The 25,485-nt window shown below is 37.8% G+C and overlaps 1 protein-coding gene across 1 annotated transcript in view; it reads right to left on the bottom strand.

Moving 5' to 3' along the window:
- The window catches only part of Wdr24 (WD repeat domain 24), a 29,628-nt gene extending 5,315 nt beyond the window's left edge, over positions 1-24,313 (bottom strand). The window contains exons 1-9 of the mRNA XM_071590751.1: positions 24,064-24,313; positions 23,876-23,983; positions 21,362-21,478; positions 18,185-18,407; positions 11,725-11,938; positions 7,291-7,542; positions 6,592-6,749; positions 6,205-6,415; positions 1,081-1,924 (exon numbers count right to left, since the gene is read on the bottom strand). Of these exons, the coding sequence (XP_071446852.1) occupies positions 1,081-1,924; positions 6,205-6,415; positions 6,592-6,749; positions 7,291-7,542; positions 11,725-11,938; positions 18,185-18,407; positions 21,362-21,478; positions 23,876-23,972 (2,116 nt within the window). The 5' untranslated portion in view covers positions 23,973-23,983; positions 24,064-24,313. The remainder of the gene's footprint in view (positions 1-1,080; positions 1,925-6,204; positions 6,416-6,591; positions 6,750-7,290; positions 7,543-11,724; positions 11,939-18,184; positions 18,408-21,361; positions 21,479-23,875; positions 23,984-24,063) is intronic.
- Between the last annotated feature and the right edge of the window lie 1,172 nt (positions 24,314-25,485).

Genomic DNA, 25,485 nt, shown 5'->3' with positions numbered 1-25,485 from the left:
GTCCAAATTTTCAAATTGTGCAGGACCTATGCCCTAACAAATTTTCTTCCATATTAAGTTTAAATTTCTTGACTAAGGCTTCCCATAGTCATTGGACAGTAGATTTTCCACAAAACTGTCAAGGATGAACCAATGCACATTTTACTTCTTTTCAGAAATCTCAACACCCATGATCGACACCCCTTTAAATTTTTCTTTTAGGTCCTATTCTGCAATCACTTACGTCTTTTGCAAACACTACTCCCATTACAAACACTACTCCCTGTCAATCTCTATAAAAGAACCCAGCCAAGATCTTCTGTACCGCATCATGCATTTATTCTGGTGTCAAATCTGGTAGAATGGACTGGACTCTGTCCTAAACATCTCACGACTTCTTCTTCTTCCTTCATTCCCATAAAATTGACTATCAAACATTAAATATCCTGGCTGCCTAATGACTTCATATTTCTTTAGCAAAATTAACAGCTTCTAGTTTAAATGTCACTGTATAAGATTTTATCCCTGCAGTAATTTTTTTCTTCGAGGGTAATTTTTTCGTGAGCAATTCTCAACATAAAAAACAAGACACTATAAGAATACAAGTTCTCACAGACTGGAAGCAATGGTGACTCCAGTTAAATCTTCAGTTCATTCAAAATAGATACAGTTAGAGCCAATCATATGATTCATTAAAAAATAATGAAAGGATATCAGAAAATTTGTAGAATAATCAATTAAAATAATTAACTTTGCTAAGCATCAAACAATTGGCATTTATTAAAAGCTGCACATTGCACTGTTAACCATTCACCCTTAATACTAAGTGACTAGTAATAGCGTTAACAATTCACCCTTATCTTAACTGCTCATTTGTCCAAAACCTGCATTTTATAGCAAAAGAAATGAAATATGCACAAAATATATGCACTTTTCACGAGAATTAAATATGACAAGGAGTGCAACATCTAACTAGGTGTGCACATTATCTATGCACTTTCACCAGCATTAACAAGTAATAGGTGGGCAGCATACACGAGGCATGCGTTGTTGATGGGAAAATATCATATCGGTAGCATGGCGCCTTACTACAAACTTTACCTCCTTGATATTGTTTCTGCTGGTTGAATCCTGTGAGGAGGGGATTCTCCTCATTGGCACCATCCCCATCGCTGTCCCAGTGAGGCAGTGATATCGGAAGGGCCTCCAGGGGCAGGTCCCATGGGTCGTCATCGTCCTCCTCGCTTTCCTTGGAGTCCTCTAGTTCACTCGCCTCATGGCCCTCCTCTTCCTTCTCATCCCCACCACCCCCAACATCACCACTCCCCTCCTCACCCACCTTCTCCACCACCGCCACCGCTCCCCCCTCAGCCCTTTGCTGCTCCTCCTGCCCCTCCTCCTGATCCTCGTTCCCCGAGGATGGCTGATCCACGTAGAAGAAAAACTCGCCATATTCCTGGAGTGGGGGGTGGGACCCCTGTGCTGGCTGCACCGTCCCTCCCCCCTCTGGGTCGGACAGGCACAAGAGCCCACTTGCGATGGACGTGAGGGATGAGGCCCTCTCCCTCATGGGCCCTGGGACCAGCCCCTGCCCTCCACCAATTCCCACCTCGTCCCCCGTGACCGCTTCTGCCTCTTCACCGGCACCCACCACACCCTCGGTAACACCCACACCCCCGACCCCTTCCCCCCCGACCGCATCAATGCTGATGCCCTCTACCGATACCGTCTCGCTCCCTCCCTCGGGGGCCACAGACTCCCCAACCCTCTCATTGGCCGCATTGATGAGTGCGACCCCATCAGACGCCGGGTCACCCACAGGGGCACTGTTCCCACTGTGGCTGTCGTCGGCACACCCACTGGTGATCTGAGGGATGGTGGCGCCACCTCTCTCGTGAGTGCAGGTCGTGTACAAGACCTTCATTATGTTCCACATGAGACTCACCTGCGAACAAAGCATGAGTAGGAACTGTATGTGAAAACTACTCAAATATGTACAGTGAAGACAAATTATGTTGAAATGGGGTGACACTTAAAAGGCACTAAGGGCATCAATGGGATTTACAGATGGTGGTCTGGAGCATAGCTATAGAGGTAGACAGTGAAAGAAATGGAGACACAGAGTGAATAAGCATCTTAGAGCAATAATAGGCAGCACTTTGAGTCTATCCATGGTTCAGGAATATATACTACGATATATGAAACCCTGGTCCCCAGATGTTATAGAAACATGGCTATTGGATGGATCTAACATGCATAGTGGGCAACATCATTCATATTGGAAAACACTACATAGGAGAGGGGAGCAGCTTTCCTAATGCAAGGGGCTGGCAGAGCATCATTCATCTAACGAGACCAAATCAAAGTTTTTCTAGAAAACTATTTCAACTATTATAAATTACTGATCCAGGTGTGATGGGGATCGGGATGGTGTGTTGGCTAATGGACTGGCTTCCCATCCAGAGGGCCTGGGTTCAAATTCTGGAGGTGGCAGATATTTTTCAGAGGTATTCCAATCCCTACTTGAGGTGCTCTGTGGAGAGCACTTTGAGTTAGTAGGCCGTCCATCTGATGGAACGTTAAACTATGGACCCCTTGCCACCATTCATTATGAGTAGGCTAATGTTGATGCTGGGTTTCTCTCCATCCTTCCCCCTTTCCCATCCATCCCTATTGGGGCAAATGACCTCAGCTGTTGGTTGCCTCCCATTGAAAACTACTAGTACTGGAGGTGTGATGAGGTGAAACCATTCCATAATAACAGAGATGAAAACTTGCAATTTTCCAGTTAAAAAAGATTTATTTTTGACAAGAAAAGATTTATATCCATACTAAAAAGAAAGACTCTTACTTTTCCACAGATTTTATTATACGGTACAACGCGTTTCACCGACTTGCGGCATCATCAGGTTCAACCCCAAAATACTACACGTTGAGAAGAAAGAGAAGAAACTAGATGCCCTAGAACAATTATAAATTATTCAACACAGGATCCAAAATGACCAGTTATTAAATGATAATTTATTTCAGTCTCAAGCCCCATTACTTGCAATAACATTCAATTAATCCACATCTAAGCTGTCCATCAGTACGCAGTTAATGCACATGAGCACACACCTATCCTCGCTCCATCTTCCTGCCTCACCCCATCCTTCACAGCAGCGTCATTTCAAAGATCCTGGGTTTACCCCGATGGAGAATTAACATTTCTTCTCCCCCCTTCCAACAGTCCCTTCACTGAGGGGCACCATCCTACTACTCCCTCCAATCGTGAAGTGAGTAGACTGTTGGCACATGAAAGAACCCTAATAGAGGGGACTGATCGGCCAAAGAACCGAGTTGACACCACAGGACACCATCCTCCTTCCCTGCATGCCGTGGGTAGTTGTCACAAGGAAACCAGTTCAGTGGAGAAGACTGTCTCATTGCAACCGACTGAACTCTCCTTGCTCCTTCATCTATCCTCCTTCCTCTACAAGCCTTCAATCTCCACCCCCCCACTTTTACTCATTTTTCCTATCACTAATATTGTTACATGATTTTTCTGCATCCACTGCTGATAAAAAAATGATGGCTGAAAGAAAATGAATTTTATTCTCAAGAAATGGAGCAAAAATATTGATTTGGGCATGTAAATGATATTTTGTCTTGGAGAATGCTCAATGAAAAATGATTGTGTTAGCATTGCTCTCTCTCAATGCAGGATCAAATTCCACAACAGATAATGAATGGGAATCTCACTACAACTTGAGAAATAAAATAGCCTACTTGGTCCATTTTAATCAAAGTTAGAGTACCAAATGAAAAATAAGGAGTCTGCACAAATTTAGATTGAAGGGGAAAATACAAATGTAGAAATGTTTTCCTGAATGTGCAAGGGTGGATATTACAAACACATTTAATACAATATGATTCTCTTGGGATCTTCAGATCTCTAAGGTGAAATATCTAAATTGCAGAAAAGAGAAAAACATGGATTAATTATGGTAAATGTCAAAATTCACTTTCCAAACCACTTTTTTTGTAATTTCCAATTTTTCCTGTTCTCACTGGAATTGTTCAAGGAATATTGTTTTTAAAAATAGTCAAATGAATAAGATACAGATGTTTCCCCAAGACAAAAGTGGACACCAAGAAACTTACAGCTCAATACCAGCAAAATTTTCAGTCTTATTTTATTTTTCAAAATTGATTTCATAATGATTGATGCAGGGAGGGGAGAAATACAAGGAATCAAAGATCTCCAAAAAGGCTCCCGAACTTTTTTATAGCTTGCCTCCAGTTGGTTATTTTTTAATCTTCTTGGAGGTGTTATTGTTGTGTCCTCAGAAACTTCCCGAATTACCACCTTCAACCACTTGGTTGATATCTTGTTTTGTTCATCAGTTACAGCCGTTTATGTGCAGGTGTATTCGTGGAGTGCACCAAAAAATTGAATACACGGAAATGAGCTCTTTAAAGGAGCAGCATTGTCCAGTGAAATTCTGCAACTCCTTCACGGAAACTTTTGAGTTGATTAGCAAGACATATGGTGAGGATGCTATGAAATGTACCGCACATTATGAGTGGCTTACCTGGTTCAAAAAGAGGTGGCAATCAATGAGTGGAAGACCATCAATATCGACTGATGACCCCCAAATCAAGAAAGTGAACCATCTTGCAAATCAACATTTGACAGTCAGGGAACTTACGGAAGTGTGGCAATCTCGCTTGTTTCGAGCTATGATACCCTTGCTAAAAATTGAAAAAGTATTGAGTCCCAAACAATTTCATGCTTCGCCTAATAACAGCAGACCACAAATAACATCTGAGTTCAAGTCTGTCAGGAACTGCTTGATTGAGCGAAAGGGGATGAAACCTTCTTGTCCATGATCATAACAGGTGATGAGTCATGGGTTTATGGACATGACATCGAAACAAAAGTGCAATCTTCAAAATGGATTGGTGGAACATGCCCCAGCCCCATAAAAGCTCGACAAGTTCACTCAAATGTGAAGGTGATGTTGACTGTTTTTTCAATGGAAAGGGTGTCGTGCATCACGAATACCTACCTAAGGCCAGACAGTCAACACAGAGTTGGAGATTATTACTACCTGGGGGTTATGAAACACCTAAGAGAGAGAATCAGGTGGAAACTGCCTGACCTTTCGAAGAGCAGTGAGTGGTGTTTTCACCACGGCAACATGCCTGTCTCTCAATGTGGCTCATTTGTCTCTCAATACTTATTAGTTCTTAGCCAAAAACAAGAGTGCTGCGCTACCTCACCCACCCTACTCACCAGACCTGGCCCCATGTGACCTGTTCCTCTTCCCTAAACTAAAAACCAGGCTCTAAGGAAAAATATTTGGCATCATTCCAGAGATTGAGAAAAATTTGATGGGGGAGCTTATGAGCATTCCGGAAGAAGCATTCTTGGACTGCTTCAAAAAGTGGAAACAAGGTTGTGATGAGTGTATGCTTTGGGAAAGAGATTATTTTGAAGGGATCCCAGACCAATCATTTATTAATCAAGTATTTTTTTCTAATAAAAAAGTTTGGGGAGTTTTTGAACAGACCTTGTATTGTATTATTGGGTATCAGGTTGTTTTGTCAGGTGAGGCCAATGTACCATTACACAGACTGTGTTCATCCAAATCTACCTTAAATGGTAGAATACCTAATAATAATAAAGGCCATTACAGAATTTCATGATGTTCTACTGAAAATCCATTGAGATTCTCCCAGTAGAATTTACATCACACATGATTTTGTATAGCATTATATTTTGCCCTCAGTATTGTGTCTTTCATTTAAAATTCAAGGCTAGTCTTTCTCTCCATAAACGTTTGTAAAAAAACTTGCATTATCAATTTGTATGTCATCATGCTTTGTAGCTGAAAGGATGGATAAGAAACAACAATTTTTCAATGCTAAAACATGGCATCACAATAATTTTGATTCCTTATATTGAGTTTATTTTGAACTTGGTTACTTAAGTAAGATTTTTTTCGTCACTTCAACTTCCATGACAATGAGGTTTTCCTTTATTTGAAATATTCTACTCAACTACATGAATTTCTCAATCCTTCCATCTGGAACTTATTGAAAACTGAATAACGAAGTATAACCAACTAATAATTATACTCACGTATATTTCACTGTAACACTGTAATTGAATTCCATTAGAAACAAGGAGCAATAAAATTCATCTCCTTTGATTTGATGATGTTGAGACCAGGCCCTTACCTTATGCCTCCCAAACTCCTTGGCTATAGCAGCATTGTTATCACAGATTTCAGCAAGAGGACGGCCAGAAAGGATGTAGCGCTCAGTGCATTCTTGGAAGAATCGCTCAGCAGATGTTTTATGAACCTGACTGCTTTGTTTCTTGCGCAAAACAAACTGGTGCATTGCAGATGTCGCCTGACAGAATTGCTCATTGTGCAAGGGTGTTTTCCTGCATTAAAATATTAGGGTCATTAATTGAAAACAAATTAAAATTAAATAATTCTGATATATGCCTCTGTAACAGTAATGTTCATGATACTGACCTAATGAAAAGACATTAACAAGAGCTAAATCAACAAGAGTTCATAATACATGTGATTGACTCTCTATGCTAGTAATAATTACCTAAGGATTCCAGAAATTTTATGCGAAAAAGATGAGGTGAAATTAACTCTGCATGCATATGACAAATCACCTCGACTATTGAAACAGACACCTTGAGGATTGGCTTTACTTGATGGTCTTGAAGCATCTTGAAATGCATGATGATAGAGTACACAATCCTAAAATAAGTCGAAAGTATTCTTGACAGTAATTTGGCCATTATTAATTTTAAAAAATTGAAGAAAAACTCAGTAATTTACATGGGCAAAAATATTAAAATTTAACCATAAAGTCAAGATCAATACAACATTAAGGAGTCAAACAATCACAAAATGGGGCATGTGATTGACATCAGCTGATAGTTTCCAAACAGCAATTGACATTGATAAATTCAGTGACAGCAAATTTTGCACAATCCATTTTCTTATGAATATAGGTATCCCTCAAGTAAGTGCTGAGGGTACAATCCAAAAGAAAGTGACACAATGGAAATGGACACGTGGATGTGCTGTACTTCTAAGAAGTAAATTCTTAATTAATGTAATTCCATATTACACATATTTCGAGCTATTGTCCACGCTGAAGAATAATGCAAAAGATTTTCCCATAAATTATCAATATTTTGAGTTAAAAATATTATGGATTAAAGAAACACCTAACATTACAGAAGAGTCTTATAAAACACTTGGAATTGCACACTATTACAACATTCTCACTTACTCGGCTAGTGGACAAAAAAACATGGGGATCACCCTTCCATGCAATTCCTGTAGCAACATCTTTGTGCTCATTGAAAGCTGCAAAAGGGATGTATGGCCTGCGGACATCCCATACACTAATGCTGCAATCAACAACCAATGCACAGCTTGCAATATGGTAGCGCCTTCCTGGCCTCCATTTAACTCTCCCCACAGACGCAATGGTGTGTATGGTATGCTCCAGGCTTGGCTTTCCTGACCCCAGGTCCCACACCTGAAAGAGAATGACAACCATCAGAAACTGCAACCAATCAAAGGATTGGTTTAATAGTAAAGGTAAGGATTGCCTAGCACTTAGGAGCAAAGGTGTGTGAAATTCACCCATTAGTGCAAGAGGGTGGCCAGTTCCTTTCCCTGTGCAACCCGCAGCATCCCTGGAGATATGGTGCCTGAAAAATCAAACAACTTGGGAAAAGCTAAGGGTGCCCAGATGCGTCATCTGGAATTGAACTTGAGCCCTCAGGTCAAGGGCCTCGCCACATTGATACACAGCTTCCCATTAGATCATCAAACTTAAGAAATGATGGATCCGGACAGAGGCTGGAAGGGTGACCTCCATACCTTTACTGGGTGCTTTGTCTCCAGTCTGTCCCCAGTCTTCACAACCGTTTGCAGCTATTCATCAACATATTACACTGCAAATCTCATGAGAGCATGTCACAGGAGCATAAGGAGTGGTCAAACATTAGGTCACCAGCCATTTGAGTAATTATTAACTGATGTGCCATAAATAATGATTCCTATTGTTCCTGAAGAGATGCAAAAGTTATGCTTCTCATAGTTTAAATGAATTGAAAGTTATGAAAATGAAAAATTTTAAATTTTATATGTGATTCATCAACACTGGTCATCAACAGATGATTAGTTAGGCCCGACTTGGCGCTCAATTATTTGAATGACTATCCACTTCATGCCTGGTTCTTCTCCTCTATTTACCCATCATTATTTGTTTAATGTAACTCACATGGGATCTTCTTTCTGCAGTTCTTCCTATCATTTTTTCCTGGATGATGTGTCATTTGATCACTGTATCCCAAAATATATCTCATAAGATTATCCCTTCTTCCAAAGATTATAATCCTGACTTCTGTTTTAAAGAGGTGAACAATTTGTTGTCTCAGGCGTAACTTTGTGGAATTTGCATAACATATTGAAATGTGATGAAATAATTGACTTTGTAATTCCGCACACTTTTTAATTACAAAGTTATTAATTACAAAGTCAATTATTTCATCACATTTCAATAGGTGAACAATTATTCACTCATACTTTTCATCCACAAGTATTTGGCTTTTCTTGCTATCCGACTACTTTCACTTCTAATCCTATTATAAGACAAATTTATTCCTTCAGTTCTCGAACAATTGAATGGCCCTCTCTCTTTAATCATTTGCATTGCTTCATTCATGATTCCGGGCTTACCCTTATTTCCATCCCATCAACAAGTCAGTTTTGCTGCTTCTTTTATTTTAATTTTACCATAAGGCCATTCTTCCTCTGCTATGCCTCTATCATTACTTTTTAAAAAAATTCTCCTGACTCACTCAATATGGGAATGAATAATAGGGTACACAATTATTAAGTAGGGAGAGAGAAAGAGGTGGCATTGGGAAACGCATGGGTCAAAAATAATAATGCCTCAGTCACTGGATAACCCATTAGCAAGGAGTGCTTTGAGGACCAGCTTGATATCAACTCTTGAAATTTATTGAGAAGTGCAACATAATGAGTGGTCACTGGGGTAGATTGCACTATGAGGGAAAATGAGTGTAAAGGAAGGCGTGTGTCTGTTTGTGAAGGACAAAAGCCAACGGAAGAGTAATTGGCAATTGGAGAAAGTGCCATGGTAGACTGAATTATTTTTTAATGTCATCAACATAATGGAGAGAAAATAGTTGGAGGAGGATTTGGTGGTTGTGTTAAAATTGTTCACGGGCAGTTTAGCTGAAAAGGGAGAAAGAGGATGAACAACCAGTTGATGAGTTGAAAATAGTTTTAGGACATGCTAAGGTTGGCATGGCATATGCATTTACCCATTGCGAGAGGGTCACACCCTATACTTAGTCAATCTCAGTAGAGTTTCCCTTATATTTTGAGTGGTATGTATTCTTCATCATCTTCTCCAAGTTTTTCAAAGTCAAAAACATTTTCAATAAAGTAAAAAAACTTCAAAGAAACCGTGGGAAATGCCCCAACAGACTTCAGTGGAGTCACTTGTGAATGTACATAGGTTGCAAGAATTTTCAGAGCAGAAAAATCATTCATCTAGACAAGTATCCCAGTCTATGCAAATGGTTTTTTCACTTTGAAATGCCTTTCTTTTCTTTATCATCAAAAAAAGCTTTTTAAATTAATAGAAACATGCTCTTATACACAAAAAACATTTTCTATCTACTGCAAATGTTTTTAGATCACTGGTAAACATTAAAAATCCATTTTTGTTTTTATACTGAAAAGGACCATTCTGAAGAAAAATTTTCAAAATGAAAAGAAGTGTTTTGGTAAGAGAGATTTCTCTGTCAATGGCTAACATTTGCACCATTAAAGCACAATTTGAAAAAATTAAAGTAAACTCTGAATTATCCATGCTAATGGATGCATGATGAAGCAAGAATAATTGAAAAACATGGATAACTGAAATATATCTGGAAAATATGGTTGTGATATTAACGGCTACACATAAGGAGAGTCCCTTTTCTTTCCATATGATTAATTCGAATTTGCTATCAATGGAAAGTACATTTTTTCCATTTTTAAGCTATTTTTATAACAGTGGCATTACAACTTACAAGAATTCAGATCTTTCATCAAGTAAATAGCAGAATATATTTTCCTCAGAAAGTTATAAAAATCTGGTAGTCAGGGAAAAATATATAGCTCTCAAAGGATGAATATGACAAAGGATTCCTGATATGAATTCATATTTGTCATACAGGGTCCATAAAATAAGTATCGTGACTGGTTCGCTGTAGCCTCAACGGAGTGGTGGATGGGGGTCCAACCGGTTGGATCGGTAGAGGGGTCCCCCAACACTCCGGTACACTTTAGTTCAGTCACCTTCGGGAATGCATTGAGACAGGAGGTGGATTTTTGTGATGCGTGATTGTTGGTGGTGTTGTGATGCCAGCATGGAGTGCAACACTACGCTGTGAAGTTTTGTGTTCAACTCAGGAAATCTGCATCAGAGACCCTTCAATTCATTAAACAGACTTATGGGGATGATGCCTTAAGCCGCACAAGAGTTTATAAGGGGCACAAAATGTTTAAGGAAGGCCGGGAGCTTGTCAACGACTAGCACCCTGTCGGATGCCCAATGACCGCTCGAACCGATGCTCAGGTGGCCAAAATGAAAAAATTTTGGTCTCTGAAAGGTGTTTAACCATCACCCCTATCAGTGAGGAGACCTGCCTTTGAGTCAGAACCGTCAGCCACATTGTAACAGAGGACCTTGCAATGAGGAAAGTGTGCGCGAAGCTGGTACCAAAAGTCTTGAGCAAAGAATAAACCTGCCACGGGTGGAAATTTTGCAAGAAATTTTGGACTGCATCCAGGAAGATGAGGATTTTCTCAACAATGTTATTACCTCAAAAGGAGCTCAAAGGATATCGGTTCGACTCCATCGAGGCGGTTCAAGCGGCGACAACAAGGGCTCTCAACAATATTCCGAAAACCAACTTCCAGTAGGCTTTTGATGAGTGGCAGATGCACTGAACTAAGTGTATCAATGCAGAGGAATGTATTTTGGATATTATTAAGTAATTGTAATGATAACCGTAAAATTTTGATTTTTGGAATCAGTCCCGATACTTATTGTACGGACCCTCTATGATAACAATCAAAATAATGCAGTGTAGATGGTTTATGGCATTTGTTGCATAGTAAGGGCTGCATAGCTTTTGCTCGCCTTAAAGAAAATTGGAATTTCAGTGTTAATGAACGCAAAGGAATTGATAATGGGAAAGTGCGGAGAATAGAAAGATGTTTAAATTAAAACATTAAATATGCTTTACATTATATTCCATGAAAATAAAAACTTTTAAGAAAGCTATTTCCGTAAAAGAAATGTATTTCAAAAATGTATTTTTTGAAAACTATATCGAGGCTTCTAAGCATTTAACTATTATTAAGATTGTTTTTATTAAAATTTAGAGTTACTGGGAAGAAAATAGCATGGATAATCCACAAAATGAATAATTGAGTTTACTGTGAGTCATTGTCATATAGATAATATTGATTTCACTGTATTTCCTGCATGGGAGACTTCATTGTTGGTTTCAATTTAATTTCAATAGGGATATCCGCATGCAATTGAACAGAAATTGAATTTGTGGCCTTTGTATCACTTAGCATGAATCCAGCATAACGGTTTAATTTTTGCCTTTTAAAATGATAATACCTTGATAGTTTTGTCACGACTTGCAGTAGCCAGCCAAGAGATTTCAGGATGCCAATCACAAGCAAATATGGGCCCACTGTGGGCCGTGAATTGCTCCTTGCACCTGTCTGGTCGCCTTAAATCCCAGAGCTGCACTGTTCCATTTTCTGAGACACCCGCAAACAAGTGATGCTGCCGTGGACTAAACTGCACATCCCGCACACTCTCAGTGTTACTGTTAATTCAAGAATATCAAAAAATTATGTACTGGTTAGAATAGTTTGAGATTAATTAAGATTCCCTGAACACAGTTTTCACTCTCACAGACAAATATTGTCAGTACAATAATCAAATCAGTGGAAAAGGGAGGTTATTCAGGACTTCTTGTCTGTGCTGTAGGACAACAGTTTCAACAGAAACGAGGAAGATTTTGGTGGATCGGAAATTTTTGAAGCTGGTGAATACAGCTGCCCATATACACCACCTAAGACCCTGATGCTATGAAATGGCAAGGATCTAAATGGGGGACCAGTTTATCCCTCGAATATTTAATCTGAGAGGTTCCAGTGATTGCAAGTTGACATGCTCAACTGCCAACCCAGATGTAATGAGTCTGAATCCCAACTTGGTGCATTTTCCTCCACCTAGTGCTAGGGTGTTTATGATTGCTCTTGTTGCTATTTCATATTTTAAAAAATATCACATAAAAGGTCAGAAGGCTCTTTTCACATTTGTGCAATGAAAATAAATACAAATTTCATTATGTCATTGATCAAAAGAAATTTACAAGACAACTAAGCTGTAACTTCCCAGGATTGTACTGTGACTTTCCATTATCACAGCCACAAATATTACAGTGCACTTTACCATATATATATAATTAGTTGAGCGTTTTCATATTGGTTACAGGGGTATCCACTAGGACTCTTCCATAGAAGACTTGTTGATCTTTCTTTACAGCAAACACTTAGCATATTTATTGGTAGTTTTCCCTATGGAGAGTCATGCCATCTTCACAGATTTTAAGGCAAAGGTTGTAATGAAATATTAGTTTTGATGGGAGTGCCAAAGTAAAATTAATGGCCATAATTGTCCAAGGGTACGTAAGAATTACAGTTGTGCTACTTACCCTGCCTGCACTACAATGTTTAATTCGCACACAAACATTTTATTTTTTGTTGAAAGTTTACCTAAGAGTGTGCCATTGTTTTGAGAACAATATTTTATTTAATTTTATCATAATTTTCTTTTTCAAAACGTTTTTAAATTTTATAACACCCAATTATGATGGAATTTTTGAGAAGGCATTGCTACACAATTTCCTAAAAATGTAGTAGTTTGCAAAGCAAAATGGTAACCATGTTGCTGAATGACATTTTAAACCACTTCTACTGAGAATATGGCATGGTCCTGGCACAAGCAACAGGAGAAACTTCAACAAGGAATGAAGTCAAAATATAACCTTCACAGGAGAAAAAGTAGATCGGAGGACTTGGATAATGAAATGAACATGTGGGTTAGGGATCAGAGGAGCCAAAGTATTGTGATAACAACTAAAATATAATTTTTGGGTTAAATTGGGGTCAGCTGCAAGAGGGTATTACAGATCCATAAAGAGCCATGGATTAGGAATGCACATAAATACAAAATTAGCACATAAAATGAAAAAGGGCAAAGAAAACAAAATTATTGATTTTTGCCAATACATGTGTTATCAAACACAGAAAAGAAAACTACTTGGAACTATGTCAAATTGCAAATATGAATCATGTCCAATTGTCATTTGAAAGTGCATAAAGGAATTCACAATGATAAAATGTATTCAGTCATTCATCAGTGGATAAACTATAATGGAATGAAGTAGGGAACTACTACTTGAAAAGCAAATATGATTGGAGCACTTAGATCATACCAGAAGATTAATCCTCTTGAGTTAGCGAGAAAGAAGCTCCAGAGATGAGAGATAATTCACTGCTGGTTTAGTGTCAGTGTATGGATCTTAAAATGTTAAATCTTAAAGTGTGATGCACCCATGATGAGCATGGAATATTGTCCCTAGATGTTTCAGACACATGGTAGGCACAACAAGGTGATCAACTATTCCCTTATTACACATTCAAACATTTTACAAATTTTTCAAATAATGCAATAGAAAAAATGTTTAAAAGAACAAAAAACTAAACAAATTTGGGGAAAGAAAAACCTTATGTGAGTATTTGCACAAACTACTCAATTAAGTTACCAAATATTGCAATGTTAATCTCATAATTTATATCATTGAAGATATTTTAGCTTTACAATTTTTTATAATATTATATATATTATTTTTATAAATATTATATATAATATTTTAACATATAATTTTACACATTTAACATTCAATTTGACTAGTATTTATAATGCAATCATATACTTATTTAAGTAAATATTTTGAGCTGGTTGTGATGTACAAAAGTATACTCTTTGATTTACCTATGCCATACACTGATGCCTTGATTACAGGACTTGAATATTTTAACAATTAAAATGAAGTGCATTTTATGACCAAATTCTATTAAAAAACTAGAAAAGTATTAATACAAATATAACACGGCATAAAATGTTCACGACAAAGAAAAAAAGTCAGCATTTGTGACACTTTCTTCTCATCAGAATTGAAAAGGCACAAATAGACAAATGTTTTATGCACGATATGGGTTGATAAAACATCTATAACAGAACAGTTAACTTTGAATAATTTTTAATTTTTCCATAGCTATTGCTTATTACTCACATTACAATGCCTATTCTAAAAGACAAAGAGTGATTCAAATGAATTAAATTCCTAGGGTGAACTTTTTCATTTGTTTTGATGGTTAAATATGTGTGGCTAATTATGAATTTTTAAATATGGTTTGTACATTTAATCATGTTTGAATTAACATATACTTAAAAACTCGAAAATTTTTGATTTTGCATAACGTTTAATGAATAACAACATCAAATGTATGCCAAAAGGCAATAATACATGGAGGAATACACGAATGAAACTTAAATAATTTAATACTTATAAAATAAAGTATAATTTATAGATTACCTATGTATATAACAAAATGTGGCAATATTTTGGAGATAACAGTAGCAATAATACCATATTTGAATTCAAACATCAGCGACCACTTAGGCACAGTTTTGTTTAGACTTTGGCCATAGTATAAAATTGGCACATTCCTGCTGCATGGATAATTGTAATCACTTACCACCTGCCTTTATGCCTATTTAATACCCAAGAATTATTTTAATGTGTTTATTAGTTAATACCACATTTTCTTCAACTTTCCCTCATTTTCATATATTATGCTCCAAGTTTTATTTCCAGTTATTTCCTAAGCACATGTAGTATGACTTTATAATTTAGGAAAAAGGTGTGATTCTTGAATATTTGATATTTCAACATTATGATTCTTGAATAGCAGGCTGACTGAGCTTTGAAAAGCACAATAATGAAACAGGGCTTTCATTCATTTATTATTATTTCATTTGACAAATTTTCCTAATCTAGCATATGGTCATTGAACATTCATTTGAATGATCACTACAATGAAAATTGGCTACAGCAGAGCCATCTTCATGACTTGTATGTGAAACAGAAACAAGGAAAACATCTTGCGGCTTGATGATATTATTCTATGTATTACGCATGATGTTTGAACTCTGTTCCCATCAGCAAATGCATGAACCATCAGAGTGTGTTCAGAATGAATGCTGTCAGGGTGTTGAAGGCTCTCAACTTTTCAGCTTTGATTCTTAAAAAAAATGGATACTAAGTCTTATGGCAGGCCAAAACTGGCTATTATAATGCAAGAAGTAGCTAAAAACAGGGGAATGCCTTACATCAGAAAGTTTTAAAGGGAGGTGTACCATTGGAAGAAGTGGACTTGTGTTTGCAATGCAATAAGCTCTTTTTATTGCTTTCCTTTTCAGTGCCAATGATTCATGGACTGAGGGTGGTTTTCGAGGCTTCAAACATTTCCCCAAGAAGGTAAATAAGCATAGTTTGTCTAAGAAGTGCATAAACAATTGCACAAGCTTTGCATTTCTGGGAAAGGCTGATAAAAGATGCTCACTCACATGAAAAATATCAACAACCACGAGTTATGCATTGAAAGAAATAGAAATATTCTCTGCAAGATGATACTTTGTGTCAAGGTTTGTGGAGTATCTGAACTTGTTTTATGGGGACAAGAAGAGATGGATGAATCAAGTACCTGAGTGTTTTTTTTGGAACTAGTATGCACAGTTAGCCAAGGAGTTGAATGAATTTTTTAAAACATACCTAGAAGGCCATGCAGAATCCAAAGAACCATCAAAATCTATTCTAAATGAATTTCTACAGCGTAAGCTAGAAGTATGTTGTGTAGAAATGATGCATGAAGTGTTTGAGCAGAGAATGTTATCAACTGTGGGCGATTACATCACATTGAATACAATATGTACTTATTTCACCATATTTATCGAATAAAGAGAGTCTTCAAGAAAGGTTTTGGGGCTTTTTCAATATCAAAGAGCTAAATATTGTGAGTATCACTAAGCTAACACAATGAATTGTCAACCATCATTTTAAATAAACCCGAAAACTTATTTGGCAAAGCTATGACGGTTGTGCCATTTTATGCTTGCTATGTCAGCATGCTGGGTTCCACGACTACTAACTCCTTTTCAAATTCAGACAAAGCATGACCTGATATTGCAACTGTGGTGCAACCAGTAATCAAAGCGATGTGGCCTTGAAATTTTGCAATCTCCTTCTTATTCTCCCAATCTCACCCCAGGTAACTTTTTCTTATTCCCAGAACCAAAAAAAAAGAACATTGCTGGGTTTTGCTGAGATTTGACAACACAAATGATGTCATTCAAGAGGTGGAACAATCTTTTTCTGTGCAAAATGCTGAGTTCTACAATGACAGCCTTTGAAAGGTCAATAAATACTATGAGAAACTTATAGCTATAGATGGTGAAGATCCCTTAAGAATAACAAATTAAAATTAAGCTTCCATCTCAATTATATTCCAGTAATAACTTAAAGACTATAATACCCCTCGTACAAGGTTTCAAAGCCCCAAAGATCACCCATGCACTCCTGCAGCCATCATATATAATATCTCATAGTCCCTCCTTCCCACATGAACTGATAAGTACTAAAAATGTCTATGCAATGAGCTGATCTTCACATTTCATTAGATATTCCTATACTAAGGGCATACATGGTAATTTGAGTATATAAAGAATGGGTTTATATAGTTGATATAGTTTCATATTTCTATTTATATTTTTCTTTTAATATATGAGAAGATAAAGAGGGTGAGGCATGAATAGAGAAGAAATCCTAAGAGGAAAAATATAACAGAGAAAGATCAAACACCAAGTATCAAAAAAACTGCATCAAGGAATACAGCAGAGCAAATAAGATAGACTGAATTACCTGAAGAAGGCAGGAGGATGTGGCAATGTGTGAGGTCATAGGTGACCATGGATAGGGATGAGGAGAAATGAGCAGATTGAAGAAAGAAGAAAATACAGCCCCAATAGAGACAAAGAAAGCCAACGAAGAATTGATCAAGAGTTGCTTGGAAGAATAAAAGACAAGAGGAAATGCTGACACAATGCACAAACTGGTGAACATAAACTTTGGAGAAAGACAAAATCCATACAAATGCAAATGGGAAAATGGTGATAGAGGATTCACGTACAGTATCAACCTGAAGGTTGTTTTGACAAGCGAGGGTACAACTCTCCCAATACTAAGCAAAACAGTGTGAGAAATTCACTCATCAGGGTAAGGGCTCCTTTCCCTGTGCCACCTGTTATTTTCCCAGGAGGATCTGGTACCTGAAAAATCACACAGCTTGGGTAAAGCTTTGGGTGCCCAGAGGCATCCCCCTTGAAGACTCTTCAAGTTTCCCTAATTCCTGGGCAACATGCACAACACCAAAGCCAGCTAACCTGGACACTAGTAGTAGTTTTGAGGGGAGGCGACCGACAGCTAAGGTCATTTGCGCCATAGGGGATGGATAGGAAAGGATGAAGGGTGGAGAGAAACCCGGCGTCGGCATTAGCCTACTCTTTACGAAAGGCGCCAAGGGGTCCACAGTTTAACGTCCCATCCGACGGACGGCGTACTCACTCAAAGTGCCCTCCACAAAGCACCTCAAGTAGGGATCGAGATACCTCTGAAAAATATTCAACACCGCCGGGATTTGAACCCGCGCCCTCAGGGTGGGAAGCCAGTACGTTAGCCCCCGCACCATCTCGATCCCCCACCTGGACACTAAATGACTAATTTTTTTTGTTAAATAAACTCATTCCTTGCCAAGTATATCTGAGAGTCAAATGATTTATACAATAAAATACAAAACAGCTCAGGATGATCAGTGGAGTCATTCATTCTAGGTGGTAAAAAATGTCTAATTATTCTAGTGATTATAACACATGCAGGCATTACCTGTAAAACGTTCGAGTAGCTTCTTTAGTTCTCAGATCAAACCACTTCATAGTCCCATCTTGTGAACCAGATATTAGCCAATTGGGCTCCGCAGAATGGAAGCTGACTTTATTAACAGTGCGCTTGTGATCCCCAAAAACATGTTCTTGTTTGGAACGTGATGATCTACCCAAATTCCACAAGACAACAGCTCCATTTGTAGCAGCAGTAGCAAGAATGTTATCTGTTGAGAAAATAGAACAAGTTAGAGGGTTTTAAGGTTATTCCTTGAAAAACAAAAGAGAAAAAATACCCATTCATGCCTATTAGTTTTAGCAAAATATTTAGTTTAAGCTGAACATAATACACTTCATTAGATAAATTCTTTGATTGGACTGTCCATATTAAAATTGAATTCAACCTGAACTTTAGTTTGATGGATGTAAGGTAGTATAGTGGGTAGAGCACTCAGCTACAGCAACCACTGGCCTAGGTTCAAATATCTGGACACCCATGAATGAATTTCACATGCTATACAGGTTAGCCTGAAGTGAGCTCTACCATTACCTTTTAAACTAACCCTCAGGTGGATTACTGTAATTACCTAACTTGGATATGTACACTCGGTGGTGAAGCCAGAGGGTTGAAGTGTACACAGTCTTTGAAATAATTAGATGAACAATACATCTACATCTACATAATACCCCGCAAGCCGCCGCAAGGGCGTGTGGCGGGGGGTGTTAGGTCACCAACCGTAAAAAAGAAAAATACCACATGCAAAAAAAACAACACGGAAAATTACACCCACAGCAGCGCACAAACTCATGCAAAAATCCCTTCATCCAATACTCATGCAAACACATACTACCTTGATCAAAAAGTTCCCGGAATAACCACCGTGTGGCGCTCCCATCGTTCCGATTTGAGTTCTGTTTTTTTGTTAAATTGGTACATCTGTTGTTGATATTCCCTTTAAATCTTAGTGTCATAACTTGACATTTGCAAAAGTTACGTAGCCAAGAGTACATCTATCTCTGTGTGTGTTGGCGATTTTTTACAATTGCAGAAATGGATTTAAATTTGCAACAACGAACTTGTATTAAATTTTGCGTAAAAAACGGATTTAGTGGCGCACGGACGTTGGAAATGTTGGAAAAGTGTTTCGGCAACGATTCTCTAAAAAAAACGGTCGTTTACCAGTGGCACGAGCGGTTCAGAAGTGGTCGTGAGTCAATCGAAGATGATGAACGCAGTGGCAGACCATCGACATCGAAAGTCGGTGAAAAAATTGATAAAGTAAAAGAAATGTTGGTCAATAACCGCAAATTAACCATCAGAGAAATAGCGGAGGACTTGAACATTGCCTATGGATCCGCCCAAGACATTGTGGTTAATGATTTGGGTTTCCGTCGTGTAGCAGCAAAAAGACCTCAATTTCATGCAAAAAAGAGACCGTGTTGACGTCGCAAAAGACATGATTTGCGAGGCTGAATCCGATCCCACATTCATCAAAAGGATCATTACTGGAGACGAGACGTGGGTTTATGAGTACGACACGCAATCCAGACATCAGGCAAGTGAATGGCGTTCACCAAATGAGCCGAGACCAAAAAAACCACGTCGTTTTCAGTCAAAAAAGAAGGCAATGCTGACGGTTTTCATGGATTACAACGGTGTAGTGCATCATGAATTTTTGCCAGAAGGCCAGACAGTAAACAAAGAGTATTATTTGGGCGTTATGAGACGTTTGCGTGAAGCAATTCGCCGAAAGAGACCAGAAATGTGGGCAGAAAACTCGTGGATTTTGCACCATGATAACGCACCGTCGCACAGTGCTATCATTATTCGTAATTTTTTGACGAAAAATGCAACAAATACCATCCAACAGCCACCGAATTCACCTGATTTGGCTCCCTGTGACTTCTTTCTGTTCAATCGAGTTAAAAAACCATTACGGGGAACGCGTTTTAGCAGCCGAGAGGAAGTAATGGAAAAATCGCAGGAAGCACTGATGGACATACCGAAAACCGAATATAAAAAATGTTTCGAGGATTGGATCAAGCGCTGGCATAAGTGTGTTGCAGTCGATGGGGATTACTTTGAAGGGGACAATATAGATTTAGATGAATAAACTTGTATTTTTAATTTTCTGAATAAATTCCGGGAAATTTTTGATCAAGGTAGTATACCGCAAAACAACTAAAAAACTGCACCCCATGATGCAGCACGAAAGACATCCTACAACACGGAAGCCAGGACACAACAAGCAAGAAATTGAAACATCACTACCACATGAAAATGCACCACGAAACACTCTACCCCCAAAGAGTCTCTAAATGGCAGGGAATGCGACCCAACGTTGCAGGTAGCAGGAATTTCCCCCCGCGGAGAGGGACGAGGGATTGAAAGGGAAACTTAAAAACAGATGAACAGAACATGAATGAAGTCATTCGGAAAGAATGGGTTATTATAGCAAAACACATAAGGTTAGTGGAAGAGCATGCATTTAAATACAACTAATTATTTTTTTATTTACAACTATTATTTATTAATACCATTTGGGTTCTTAGTTTTTTCTCAAAATATTGAGCTATCTGGCTAGTTAAGACAACAATAACACATTTCATGTTATAAAGAGGAGACAGCTGATGAGCCCATGCTGTCTGTGATTTCTTAGAAAGAACTGGCAACCAGAAAATCACAAAACTTGAATATCATTAGCAGTGAGCAGAGATATCTCCTAAATTACAACCCAGAAGTCTGTAGGAGCCTGTCTCTTATAACATATTCAGGAAGAACATCCCAAAGATGATCGAACATAAGATTTTAATGGTTAAAATTTCTTCAAAAATCTCTAAAACACAGTTACATTTGTTTCGTATTTCGCCACAAAAAGATAAATTACTGAAAAAGTCATTTTGTTTAAATCTTAAGGCGACTTTCAGTTTTAAACACGTATTTTAAGAAGTTCATAGAAAATCATTATTAATACAAAGAAAATATCAATTTTTGAGTCTCAAGATTTGCAGCCTACCAAAATTGTAATGCACGAAAAATATGGAAAATGACAGCAGGCTTCCATAGCTGTTAGATGAAAAATCTCAGAACAAATAATAACTGCATTCTGGGATGTGATGCCTAACCAAGGATGGGTCTAAATGCTACAAAATAAAACAATAAATTTTACATAGAAATCACCTTCTATTGAATTCCAAGCAACATCATTGCATGAGAAGTTGAGGTTAATATTCTTTCCCACTCTCAAATTAAAGCACTCCACAAACTCCTCTTCATCTATGGAAAAGACCTTGAAAACTGGAAAGATAATTTTCACAAATAATTTTACACTTTCAAGTGAGAATAAAATTCAAACGTGCACAGACAAAACCAAAGCTCATGGCCCTAGTGTATCATGCCTGTTTTGGAATGGAGATCCCAAGTCACTCGAGAGAAACAAATGTTTGTAGGTGGATCTCTTCCTGGATCCTCGGAGGCCAACTTGCGAGAGCTGCTGAGTCACACATGGGTCAGGTGAAGTGACCATCAGGAGAATACTGCAGGGATAAGGACTCTACATGAGAGGGGGGAATGAGCACAAGGTTTCTCTGGTTGATACCCATGCTGGTCACCGCTTGTCCTTACCTCTCATAAACCCCTTCTCTTTCTTTATCCTCTTTTCATACCCTCTCTCCTAACACATTTCAGTGCCATGACCTTTTAGTTTTGTCTGCAGTATTAATTCAATTACTAATATTATGATTACTTAGGGTTCAGTCCCATTATTGTTACCATTTAGAGTAATATAGTCCCCGAATTATCAAGGATGAAAGATTACAAATATTATTCAGAAAATTACATATCATGCATAATTTCTATTCAATAATCCATTTCTACTAATAACAATAGTAATAAAAATAATAGCATTTATTTCAGTGGGCCACAAAATACCATAGAAATTGCCCAGATTAATTAAACAGTGAAATTAATAAAAAAAATATATAAACATATTCATAATCATGTAGAAGAAAGGAAATAAGCACACTACAGCATATTATACAATTATAGCAAATAGAGCACACTATATTGTACCAATCATTTAAAATTTGCATAGTTTTATAGTATCGTAGTATTGCTGTACTATGATTTCCTTAAAAATAAGTGTTTTAAATTTTCTTGATGCTCAGGAGTGATTTGACTGATTTTATGTTGGAAAGAATTTTATTTGGCGTCATTGGAGCTGCATAGCGAGATCCTTTCTGTTTAAGGGATAAGGAGCAGTGATTTGCATGAATATTGCCACTATTGTGGGATAGAATGCATTTGGTGATTTGTGGGGAAAAAGTTGAGGGGGCTGGTTTGATGAATAAGGTGCAGTGTGAATGTAAACCAAGGGAATAACGTGAGTAGAGCATGTATTTGAAATAGGGGTCTATCAGGGTAACAGGATGAGGGACTTAACATAGCCTTAAGGGCCCTTTTTTTGGGGTGAGAATGCCTTTTTTTTAAGGTTATTATGTTAGGAAATCATGTCACATGAGAGCTAAGGCTGAATTTTTGCATAGAACATGGGTTTCCAGGTGCTCAAGGAAACAATTGATTCTAGCTTCGTGATAAGGAAGGTGCCAGTAGTTATATTGGCCATAATAGCCTACATGTGGAGAGAACAGCCAAGGTTTTCATCAATGTGTGGCCCAAGAAACTTGAGCACATAAATCGAGTAAGGGGGCTATGATTTATTTGGAACAACAGGCCAAAAGAGGAAGGTTTTATCTTACACTACATTTCTCTGGTTCAAACATTCAACATGCAATGATAAAAAACAGTGAAATGGTAAAATTCATATTTCTTGTCCATAAATTTATTTTGACGATACATATTATGAATTACATTAATTTATTTCTAATAAGGTAACATTTTTCGACACATTTTTGTCTGCTTGGTTTTCTATCTCTACATTCACGTGATTTATAAAATGAACTTTTAGACATGTTCTAATTATCGATATGTATTCAAGGAAATTATTTCCAATAGTTTGTTTGGTCAAAAAATAAATTAACTTCCATTGCAAAAAATATAACATTATGTGATATATTTTTTAACTTTGACAACTCCAAAGTTGGCTAATATGAATAGGCGAAGATAGAAATCATCCTAAAACATGCTTACCGGAAATATTCCATTATTTGTGATATAATTTTTATGGATTTTATACTTGAAATGTCCCACCGGTGTACAACCATCAGGATTTTAGATAATATTAATAGTTTGTCACCACTAAACATTATTAGTATGAAATGTTTATCACCTAGTTCCTTTATATTAAATAGTTGCTATCGCTGTTTGGGCATATGCCTACCAAAGTTAGCCTCTAGGAGAAATAGGAGTGAGGTAATATTAACCCCAAAAATGATTTTTCAATGTAATGTGATCAGTGTAACAGAGCAGAGGATGATAGCCGGATATCTACACCTAGTGCCCGTTGAAAATCAAGATTAAGTCGACAGGGCGTCCAAGGCTCAGAATGTTAAACTATATCAATAAAACACTTAAAACAGACACAGAAATATGAATAAATAGAGAATCAAATGCCAGGGAGATCTGCTATAATCAAATATCACAATGAAAATTATAATGTTTGTTAGTTTGCAAAGCGCATTTCCCGTAATTCATTATTATATAAATAGAGTAATCCTCTCATCACAATGTACTGACCATTTCTGCCGGCTATAACAACTTGTGTATTGTCTTTGTTCAATGCTAGTGCATTGGCAGGCCCCTCTTGGGCGATGAACATAGTTCGGGACGACATGTCTTCTGCTACTATTAAAGTACAAATTACAGTTTCACTACCGAATATTTTCTGAATCACAAGCAATAATGATGCACAACTTAAAACTTACACCATTAACAGTATTCGTCGAAATAAATGGTCATTTCAATGGGACGATCATAGTGCCACTTATATGCATATTACCCGTCTAAACGTAGCATACACTAACCAGGTCGAATTAATATAATTTATCACATTTCTCGGAGTATCTCTTTTTCTGTTGAATTGTTCTACTTCCAAAATTGTTCATCATACTTAATTTTGATCACTTAAGTAGTACATTTTTCGACGACTAGAGAAACCTCCTAAAGGGGAGAGTAATGTCGTTTACGCCTCATACTACTCAATACAAGGGTAGTCCCGTAAGTACCCTTCCTGACCTAGAGATGGCGGTAGTTGTTGAAAATAACACTGTAGTAGAACATACGCAATCTATAAGGTATGTTTAAACTTTGAAGAAGTACATTGTTTGGTATTCGTTTGGCAGTCACTTTTAGTGAACGTTGTCAGTGAATTTGAGAAAATGGAGAAAATTGGTCATCGTTATGTGATACAATACTTTTATTTGAAAGGCCTCCGGCCAACCGATATAAAAGCTGAACTGAATTCTACTCTGGGTGAGTCTGCTCCTTCGTTTACAACAGTAAAATATTGGGTAGCAGAGTTTAAACGAGGCCGTACGAGCTGTCAAGACGAGCATCGCATTGGTCGACCAAATAAGGTGACGACTCCAGAAACGGTGACGAAAATCCACCAAGTGATACTAGATGATCCTCGACTGAAAGTGCGCGAGCTAGTAGAAATTGTAGGTATTTCAAAAAGTGCGGTACATCGCATATTAACTGAAAATTTGGGCATGAGAAAGCTGTATGCAAGATGGGTGCCGCGTTTGCTCACACTCGAGCAAAACCAGTGTCGTGAAGATGTTTCAATTGAGTGTTTGACAAAGTTTCAGAACAACAAAGCAGAATTTTTGCGCCGCTTCATAACCATGGATGAAACATGGGTCCATTACGTCACACCCGAGACAAAAGAACAATCGAAACATTGGATTCAAAAGGGAGAACCGCCTCCAAAGAAGACGAAGACCGTTTCATCTGCAGGCAAGGTCATGGCGGCGGTTTTTTGGGATGCACGTGGGATAATTTTCATTGATTATCTGGAAGAAGGAAAAACTACCAACGGCGAGTATTATGCGAACTTACTGCAACGTTTGAGCGAAGAAATCAAGCAAAAGCGGCCGCATTTGGCTAAGGAGAAAGTGTTGTTCCATCAAGACGATGCACCAGCTCACAAATCCGTTATTGCAATGACCAAAATTCATGAATTAAAGTTTGAATTGCTACCTCATGCACCCTATTCTCCAGATTTAGCGCCCTCAGATTATTTTCTGTTCGCAAACTTGAAAAAATGGCTATGTGGTCAAAGATTTTCCAACCGTGAAGAAGTGATGTCGGGAGTTAATGGCTATTTTGAGAAGCAAGACAGTTCT

Source organism: Hetaerina americana, unplaced genomic scaffold, assembly GCF_022747635.1.
Source record: "Hetaerina americana unplaced genomic scaffold, ioHetAmer1.1.p SCAF_4, whole genome shotgun sequence".
Classification (NCBI taxonomy): Eukaryota; Metazoa; Arthropoda; class Insecta; order Odonata; family Calopterygidae; genus Hetaerina; species Hetaerina americana.
The sequence above is the reverse complement of the archived record's forward strand: the minus strand, read 5'-3'. Positions and strand labels throughout refer to the sequence as shown.